This window comes from Melampsora larici-populina (assembly GCF_000204055.1).
Source record: "Melampsora larici-populina 98AG31 unplaced genomic scaffold MELLAscaffold_40, whole genome shotgun sequence".
Taxonomy (NCBI): Eukaryota; Fungi; Basidiomycota; class Pucciniomycetes; order Pucciniales; family Melampsoraceae; genus Melampsora; species Melampsora laricis-populina.
In genome coordinates this window covers 466,490-476,611 of record NW_006768804.1, presented here as the reverse complement: position 1 = coordinate 476,611, position 10,122 = coordinate 466,490, and the positions used below count along the sequence as shown (strand labels likewise).

Below are 10,122 nucleotides of genomic sequence, written 5' to 3'. Positions count from 1 at the left end.
ACCACTCGCCGTTTTGATACTTGTCTCTTCATATGTTCCGCCAGTGCCGGTGAGATCGCACACAACTCTCCAACTTCTGCTTCTATCTTAGTTTTCATAATTTTGTCTACTACCTTATCCATTACTCCCTCATACCCCTTTTCTACAGGTCTCTCGAATTTTCCTTTCACAATGTCCTTCTTGTCTAATCTTGGTGCTACAACTGTTGGCTTCTTCTTCCCTTTCAATTGAGCCAAAGGCATATCTTCACTACTGTTGTCCTCTTCATCTATTTCCATAACCTCGTCCTCGACTTCTTCTTCATCCTTCTGAACCAAAATCTTCTTCTTCTTTGGCGCTTCTACCGGTTCTACCTTGCCTCTTCCTCTCTTGACTTCTACATCATACACTCTTGTGCCTGCTCCTGCCATAGCCGCCTTGAAACCTCTACTAGTAATCCCTGGTGCCTTCCAATTCTCTAAGACTCCACAATTGGCTCTTAACTCCTGAACTTGTGGATCTCCATTTGCTGCTCTAGTTAAGAGTCCTGTCACCACTGTTTTTTCTGGTATTACTACAGCTGGACCAGGTGAAGCTTGGTTTGTCGCCTGAGTTCCTCCTCCCTGTGCCGCAGCAATCTTCTCCTGCTCTAACTGTAATGAATAGTCTGCAACCACAGTTCTAATTGGTCTACTACTATCCCATCTGACAACTGCTCCATTTGACAAGACATAAGTGTTATTGTTCTCTTTTACATATCCATCATTGATTTCCCGCTGCTTGTCCAGGCACCTATTATGACCGTGTCCTTCTTTTCCACAATAATAACACATTACTGGCCCATCTCTAAATGTTCTCTCTTGAAACTCTCCTCGAGGAGGTCCATTGTTAGGTGGTGGTGGTCCGTAAGACCCACTGGATGGCTGTTGATTGCCATTGTTGTTTTGTTGGAACTGTCCAGATGAATTGTTCCATTGAGAGTTTGAGTTGTAACCCCCTCTTCCTCCTCTATTTCCGCTGTAGCCTCCTCTACCTCTATTCATTCCAAAGTTGGCATATTGGCCACCATGTTGATGATTAGGGCCAGAACTATTATTGTTGAAGTTCTGTCCCCCTTGTTGACCTCCTCTATTAAAGTAAGTTGAAGAGTTGAATTGAGGTGCTGGGCCTTGGTTTTGAACTGGGGGTCCGGAGTTATTTTGCCCAGATTAAGAGTTGTTCTGGAAACCTTTATGAACATGGTTATTCTGACTTGTAACCAAAGGTCTATTTAACCCTCGTCCACTCCATGCCGCAAACTGTTGCACTAGTTCACTGATAGTTGCCTCGTCCCCGGACTTTCCGCCAATCTTCTTATTCAAGCCTTCCATCTTCATTCCCCTTCGTTCCTTATCCTTTTGTACTACCTTCTCCTTAAGTTCTTCATCCTTCTTTGTCTCTACTTCCTTCTTTCCTCACAATTCTTCAAACACCAATTCTACTTCTGCTTGAACCACCGTATGAATTGTTTTCTTAAGTATCTTCCATCCAGGCAGCCAATGTCTTCCATCCTTAGTCCTTCTTAAATCACCATCATCTCGTAACTTCTCTTTGATCTTCTTCTGCATACTATCTGAGAACGCTCTATAGTAATAGTTGCAGATCTTGTCTTCTGAGTCAATATATTTGTATTTCTTGAGGTAAACCAATATGCTGTCAAACTTATGTCTAAAACCTTCAAATTCCAACTTTGAATCAATGCCTCCATTTCCTTCATATTCCAAAACTAGCTCCTTTAAGTCTTCCACCGTATATTTAGGCGCCTCCCGAATTGATGCATACCAATCTTTCATTTCTGTCTTCAGTAATGCCCAATCCCATTCTCCTTCTCCCCAACCTTTAAGTTCTTTAATTTCTTCTTTCAACTCTTTTCCATTCACAAAGGCACAAACTTGCATTGCCATATCCTCGCCGTTAGCTCCATCCACCTTTGCTGTAACCTCGAAATCCCGTAAGAACTTCTGAACATCATCACCATGACTAAACCGTAACTCTGAATCTTGTGGCTCAATTTTTACGACTTTCTTCTTTCCCTTCTTACTCTTTTTCTTCTTCTTGACCTCCACTTTGCTTTCATCCTCCGAACTTGAACTCTCTTCACTACTGCTATCCGAACTCGAGCCACTACTACTACTGAAACATTTCTTCTTTCCCTTTCTTCCCTTCTTTGACTTTTTGTTTGCCTCCTCTAACAACTTTAATAATTTCTTCATCTTTTCTGCCTGTTCTTCAGCCTCCTTGATATAATCCTTTGCTTCTTCAACTGTAATCTCCCCAGTTTTTACCATTCTTTCTGCATGATCAATTGAAATTATCTCCTCCTCTACCATTCCTTCTACTCCTTTTGTTGTAACATCATCCCCCGAGTCATCCTCACTTTCTTCCTTCTCTCTATATAACCCCTTTTTGTCTTGACTAGATCCTTCCTGAACACTAGTACCACCACTTTTACCAACTACAGACAAAGCATTCTCTGCCGTAATTTGTTTAGGATCCATTGATGATCCAAGATTGCCTTGAGATGACATTTTGAGATTTGAGATTTTACTGAGGTCGGAATGTAATGTTTGAGATATATAAAGTTTGATGATTTGTTGAAACTACGATGCGTTGGAGCACCTGCGGAGACGCAGAAGTTGTTTTGAGTTGCCCCAGTGGAGTCACCAGATGTAGAACTCCTACGCAGTGTAGCGTAGGCTGAGCCGGAGAGGGGAAGAATCACCACTTGTGAGAGCGGATGAAACTACAGGTGCTGCAAAGCTGCCCTCGTCCTTCAAAAATGATTTCGAAATTTGAGATGAGGCTTCTCTACTTTTCACTTCTCGTCTTTTTAAGGTTTTCCAAAACCTAATTTACACCACGCAGTTGGATGCGCAGCGTTTGGCGGAGTCTAACAGTATTACACACGACTCTACACAAGTTTGTAGTACAGAGATATGTAAACTCGAGTTGAGTGTTGATTTCCACAAGGGTGTAACACCCCGGTACAGGTCTGGAATGAATTGCTGACTCTGACTCGACCCGGCCTCGACTTGGATCAAGAGGCGGGTTATCGAATTGATCTTTAACACTTCGACTTTTTACAAGCTGACGACTAGATTATAACCAAGCTCAGCATCCACAGAACTTCAAAACAAACAAAAGCTCAACAACTCAAATCTAAAGAAACTGACAACACTCTTTCTACTTTTACACTGAATTACTAACTCGAACACACAATAGATCTAATTCTCTTTGATCAACACGGAACAGTACACTTTTATCGAATTTAACTCGATTAAGACACACACAATCAAACTCGTACACAAAAATCGGATACAAAAATTTTCTGCTCCCCCTTCCTTTCCCTTCGAACAGTCCCCTATTTATGCCTTTCACTCACGCCCTTTCAGCTCATGACGTGTCCCCTAAGACTCAACCCCAACGTGTTTCCTCCGACCGATCGTTCTCGAAGCCGATTTATCATTTACTCAATATGTAAGTGTTTTTTTATTTCCTTCTCTTACTTGCTTCCTTGTATCGATCATCTTCTACGACTGATGTCTATCTTTTCTTCGATCTCCAGCTCAGATTCACATCTTCAACTACTTCGTTATAGTGTCTGTACCCCAAAACCCGATCCCTCCTTTCAATACCATCTTCACCTACTCATTCCACTTTCGATCTCGAATTCCAATCTCGATCTAGCTTATCTTTGGATCTAAAAGTCAAGATTCCTTCATCTTTCAATTTGACTTTGATACTTGATTACTATATGAACATGTGAGTCCTGTCTGAGTCTCTTCAGCTATGTGACTACAACCCATTCGATTTCAGCCTCTTTCTAACTACCTCTTTCGACTCTCTCATCAATACTGTATCTCGCATTTTAGGCTATCACAACCCTTTTCGATTTTGAGACTTCTTTTGATACTTTCAACTGTTTATTCCGTATGTTCCCTAAAACTTGATCCTCTACCTTCAACCTGTTCTACTCAATTTCGATCTCGAGATGCAATTTTAATCTAGTTGTAACTTCGAGCCTGAAAGTGACCTTTCTATTACCTCTTCTCGGACTCAATTCTGTTCAATTCCCCTTCTCTAAACTTGCTATCTTATCTATTACTTCAACCCAAATCTTTGTTCCGTGTTATAGCTCATCATCATGCTTTGTTTAACTACATGAGTTACTTTGTTATCTTGTCTAACTTTACTAGATATGATATCTCCTAAAAATGAAAAACACATGATTAAGTTTTGGCTCCCTTTGTTGACTATCAACTTGACTCGAGCTTGAAATCTGCTCTCAGTGAGTAAGACTTTGAGCTTCTCGAACCCTTCTTCGTGTATATAAAGGTGAGGGTGATGGTGTGTTCTGATCACCACACCGTCACCAGTTTCCTTCGTTGGATGAAGCAGGAATTCCAGCTCCTACCAAAGGCTTTTATGACCGATTGTGCACCTGCCTACGCCAAGGCGGTCAAAGACACGTACGAGGACTGCAGCTTCAAACCCAGACACTACTGGTGCATCTTCCACGTCTCTCGTGCCATCAAAGCGAAGGCAAAGATACACGTGAGCTACGCCCTGCACCCAAATTTGTTTGTAAGCTAAACAACTCTATCCCTAGGGCGGTACCAAACTCGCAACACGACTGCACTCCAATGCCATGGCCGTGATTTACGCCCGCCGATGGCAGGATGCCATCATCAAGTTCCGACACGATTACCGCAACACCCATCCTGACTTCCTATCATACTTCGAATATCAATGGGTCAACAACTACTCCCATTGTATGATGTCGGAGCGAGACGTACCTATGCAGGGTATTCACACAAATAACTTCACGGAAAGCTACCACCGTGTCTTGAAATATAATTTCCTTAGTCGACACACTCTCCGCCGACCAGATGACCTGCTTCAAACATTAGCCGAAAAAGCGGAGCCGGATTTTTGACAGAGTGTTCTCACGCAACAAAGTACCAAAATGTTGCCAAATGCCTATCCGAAACATACACTGATAGAAACCTTGCTGACCTCGGCGTGCAGATCAAAAGCCAAGCAACTAACAAGGTGAGTTCAAAACGCAAATGAGAACCCTGGGCACATTCATTTCACTGATCTCACCTGAACAGTGGACAATCAGCAGTTTCACAAGGCCTCAAATGGCCATGTACACAGTCCATACGACACCACCGAAAGACGGGAGTGTCGGCTACGTCAACAACTGTAATTGCACGCACTTCCTGCAAAACAAATCGGCGTGTAAACACATGTACGTTATTGCCAGGCAGAACACCTTCAACATTCTCAAGACCAATCCCAAAGTTGATGACAGAACCTTGCCTTTCGAGTTCCGCCGTATCGTGGAACCATTCAACATCGTTCTTCGTACCTTGACCAACGTTCACCCAGACTCCCCACCTCCATCACCCGCACTCAATCCTTAAAGCTCCGCCCCAGGACTAGGTCGTACGCCTTCTACCAGCGGTCTCCCTTCCGGTAGTTATTGTTACGCGCCAATGGTTCCAGCACCCTTACCCTATCAGCTCAACATCGAAAACCCACAACAACCACAACGAAGCGGCCTCCATTCTGGTACTCCTCCCCGCGCTGTGAAACCACCAACGTCACATCCTGGTGCATCTGCAACATCGGATCGATGGCTCCCTGAGTCCTCTCATTTGACCACTGGCTTGACTGACCCATCCAGTGACTCGTACATAGAGCGCTTGTTCTACAACCCTCATCACCTCCAATCTACGCCTCCTCCCCACCACGCCGGGCCATACGTAGGACACCCGCTCTCACAAAACGCCGTACCGTACCCAAACTCGCCTTTTCTCAGGGAGGTTGCCCGGAATCCACAATGTGGTCCGGCACCGCCGTTACCCGCTACATCCTCCAGCCACTTCATGAACCACTCGGCAACTTCTAATACTCGCACATCACACGGAGCCTCATCTAGCAGCTCTTTCACACCGCGTCGTCACTACTACAGCCTTACCGAGAACGATGTCCCGGACCTAGCACCACCACCACCGCCACCTACTCAGATGACCTACCATCTTGACCCCCAGTCACTATTCCGCGCCCTCAATCAACACGTGCCACCACCCGTTCCGCAAGCTTTGCAACGCACGCCAGAGGTTACACCTGCCCCGGTTACCACTTCTCAACTAGATGGCTTATTTGATGAAATGGATTGAGCTCGGCAACTCCCGGCCTCTGTTGAGCCTCGCTACCGTAATCTTACGCCCCCTGGGCCTCGCGCCACAACGGAACGGCCAGCGGCTCCCGTTCCAGGCGCCAACCTACCGGGAGCTCCGGCTACCAAATCCATGTACGACGGTTTTCCTTTCATCCAAAACATGTACGTTTCTATGCTATGCCAGTTTCGCGGCCGCTGACCATCAATCAACAGTGCTGCCTTCTACAGGCTTCCCAGCGCGGCTCAACCCGCCAACGCGTGCCATTCAATGCAAAGCACCCATCGCACTGAGACTAATGACCGTCACGTGGCCCACACAACTACCGATTCGTCTGTATCGCGTTCAACTACATCCCACCATGCCTCGACAAGTTCTCATCGATTGGAAACCACCAGGAGTCACGGATCTACCGACACCGGACCTTTTGTCCTGACGGTAGCCAAAGAAGACGCTTTGCGGGCAGTCGAATCACGTAACTTCAAACGCAAGGACGATTTTGCAGGACTTTGTACTGCCCTTCGCCGGATCAGTGCCGAAGCTCCGTACGAAGCCAAAGACACAGCTCTCTCAACCTACAATGAACAATTAGTTGCTGCAATCCGCAAAGAAGCGGAAACGTTCTTGGCTAGGCTCAGGAACTTCAATGGCGGCAACAGGCCAAAGAAGCAGCGCCGTTTCTGATGAACTCAATCAAAATGCCAACACACTGCTCTCTCGTTTCTCACTTTTCTCAAGCTTTCGTAACACTCATTCTCCGTTTTTCTTGAACCCCCATCTTACAGTGTCTATTTCAGCGGATACACTAACATACACGCCAATTCTCAAAATCTCCGTTTCTCTACAATCGTTTCGCTCAGACTTTGGTTGTTCTTTGTTTCTCTCATTGGCTCAGCACCATTTCACTTTCTCTACGTTCGTTTCTCTTGTTGTAATCGCGCGGCGTTGCCCTGGTCCTTGCTTTTCGTTTGGACTGCATTTTGCGCAATGAACGCTTCGTTTCTCCGCTGAAACACCGTCTCGTGATTCCGGTCTAATTCCTTTCCGCGCTAATGCGTCTAAGCAATTAAATCCCGCAATGCTTGGGTTTGCAAAACAGCGGAGATGCGTGTTAGCCCCGCGGGCCAAAGGCACCGCGGGTGTAGCAGTGAGATCCGCAGTGCGAATCCGCTTTCGTTTCTTATTCCCGATTTTGATCGTTAAGTATAGCAAACCTGCTGGTGGAATAAGCGCATGCTTGCTAACACCAACCATGATCACAATTGTTGCCAATTTCAAATGGTTAAAATTATCAAATCAAGAGTGAACAAATCAAATTTTCAGACTGTAATTCACCCAAACCCTGAATCTTCAATCTCCTAGATCAATCCAACCAGTCATTCACCAAAAAAAATTGGCTAAAAAGTACCTAAATAAAGCAGGTACTGACCTGAGACTTCCTGGTGTTACTGAAGGCCTGTATGCCTTGGTCTGGTCCCCTGAGGCTGACAAACATCATCACAAGATCAATGAATAGCCATCCATCAGGGATTATCCTGAGGTCATCAAGGTTTTATTTGTTGTAATTCTGATCAGCAGCTTCATAATCTGACAATGACACCACAGGAATGATCAAGTCAAAAACCCAATTAAGCAAAGTTATGGTGTCCAAATGCACAAATTTTCTTAATCACAGATCTTTTTCACAACTTGTTCACATTGAGTTTGCAGGTTCCGCTTAAGCCACCCTCTACTATACCAATACTAGCATGTTACCATATGTAGTACATACAACATGGATTCCCTTGCAAGTCATCAGAAACCTTCTTTGTTATTATTCTGGTCTATCTTTCTGGGTTTCAAACCAGTGCTTTTGCCACGCCTCCAAAAAGCATTGTCTTATCACAGTCATCTAGGTTACTTACCAACAATGTCAAACAACACTGGCTGTTTAAAATATTGAGAGATATTGACAGTGAATTGTACTTATCATTCAAAGTTGTGATGAAAGATATGATCTTTCTCTACGATCCAGATGATCAACCAATAAAGAAAGGAGCTTGACAGGAACAAATTGAAATTTGATGTTGTACATACAAATGGAGAGTATAGCTCAAAGGAAACCTGTGAATGGGATATGAACAAGATCTGTGATTGAGAAAAGTTGCAGACTTGAACAGGACCCCAATGAGTGCTGAAGTGATATTGCATACCAACAAGTTGGCATACCTGCCCTGGCCAGACTATTTTTGGGTTGTCTCTTAAACAGAGACAATGTCTTGCATTCCAAAATATGCCCCTGGGCCAGGTCTATTGATTACATATACTTCTGAGTATCTTTGATGTGTAATACCCAAGATTTGATAATATGTAAATACCCAGGCCAACAGGTATGAATACCCCTTGAGCCTAAGAGGAAAAAGTTATAGAATGCACATTTCCACAGCCATCAGACATGCTGGGGGTCTTAGAGGTGTGTCATCTGATAGCCTATGTCTGTGACCATCTTTTACATCTGTCACAGGTCTAGTACCGTATTGCACGGTTTCACAAGGTGATGATCATTGTTTTGTTGGTATGATACCTCAGCACTGTCCAGTGGCTTACTTGGACACCACAAATTTGCTCAATTGGATTTTGAATTTAATCATTCCCACAGTGTGAAATGCTGTGGTCTAGGGCTGTGACCCAGACCCAGCCCAGCCCAGCCAAGTTTGCCCAAATGTTGTGAAAATCAAAACATGTCTACTTTTCATATTTTCTAAAGACCTCATTTACTTTTTGAAACTCAAAGTTTTCTTTCATTGAAGATCATCTTTAACATCATAGTTTGATTCAACATTTTATCTGCAAGATCATTTTTTTATAAACTCGGGTTTTTTCATTTTTTCATTTTGGATCAATTTTAATATACTCAAATCAATTTACGATCAGGTGATTTGATTCAAACACAAACAATTCCTTTAGTTTATTTTGTTTTATTTCAAGATACACAATCATCATGAGAAAACATCTTAAAATATTATAATCACAAGATAAAAGACAACATTAAATAAAATAGAAGAAATACATAGCAACAATTAATTAAATTAAATCAAAATTAAATTGGAGTAACTTAGCTAGTATAAGAGGAATTAGAAAGAAACACAGATGCAAACTTACTTAAAACTTATAATTGAAAGATCCATCAAAAGAAACTTGAAATTGAATCAAAGGAAAGGAAGATCAGTTGATTAGAGCAAGAGAAAGTGCCGAGAAGTTACTAAAATCAAATTAATTAAACAAGTCTATTACACCAACTCGACTAGCTAGATCATTAGAAGAACAATGATGCAATCTATTTGGAGTTAATTTAAATTAATAAACAAATTCAATTACATACTAAATTAATTAGTAATAGATCAAATTACATATCAAATCAACGAATTCAAATTATTAAATCAAATAGAAAAGTTAAAAGGAATCAAATGAAAGTGACAAATCGAAATGAAAGAGAACAAACAGATGAGTAAAGAAAGAATAGGAAGTGACATGAGAAAGGAACTTACATACAAATTGAAATATGTAATAGGGGTTGCGGGAGGGGAAAGTAGTGTGTGAAAGCGTCAATCTTATGTAAATCGGGGGGATAGGAGACTAAATTTGCTAGACAGTGTGATGGTGCGAATAGGGAGATGAAAGGTATATAAGGAGGGGGTCTGGAGGCGAAATTTGGGGAGTTTTAATTGTCCAATTGTCCAATTTGTCCAAGTGTGTGTGTGGGTGCTTATTGAGTAGTTTTTTGTTAGTGTTTTATTTAAAGTGTTAAAGTGTTTAATTCAAAGTGTCCTTTAAAAGTATTAGACTTTTAAAAGTGTTAGATGTTAGTTTTAAATGATCAAAGTCAAAGTCTGTTTTAACTATCTAGCAAAGATAGTAATTAAATAGTAGTATCTGT

The 10,122-nt window shown here is 42.6% G+C and overlaps 2 protein-coding genes across 2 annotated transcripts; one reads left to right on the top strand and one right to left on the bottom strand.

The window, feature by feature from the left end:
* Positions 1-5,162: 5,162 nt before the first annotated feature.
* Positions 5,163-6,890, top strand: MELLADRAFT_109954 (uncharacterized protein; the record flags this gene model as incomplete). Its single annotated transcript, XM_007414038.1, has 4 exons — positions 5,163-5,272; positions 5,450-6,161; positions 6,234-6,370; positions 6,437-6,890. The coding sequence occupies 4 exons, from the start codon at positions 5,163-5,165 to the stop codon at positions 6,888-6,890; spliced, it is 1,413 nt and encodes a 470-aa protein (XP_007414100.1).
* A 207-nt stretch (positions 6,891-7,097) lies between these two features.
* On the bottom strand, positions 7,098-7,460 carry MELLADRAFT_109953 (uncharacterized protein; the record flags this gene model as incomplete). The annotated part of the gene is made up of 1 exon (XM_007413966.1): positions 7,098-7,460. The coding sequence occupies one exon, from the start codon at positions 7,458-7,460 to the stop codon at positions 7,098-7,100; it is 363 nt and encodes a 120-aa protein (XP_007414028.1).
* Positions 7,461-10,122: the final 2,662 nt, after the last annotated feature.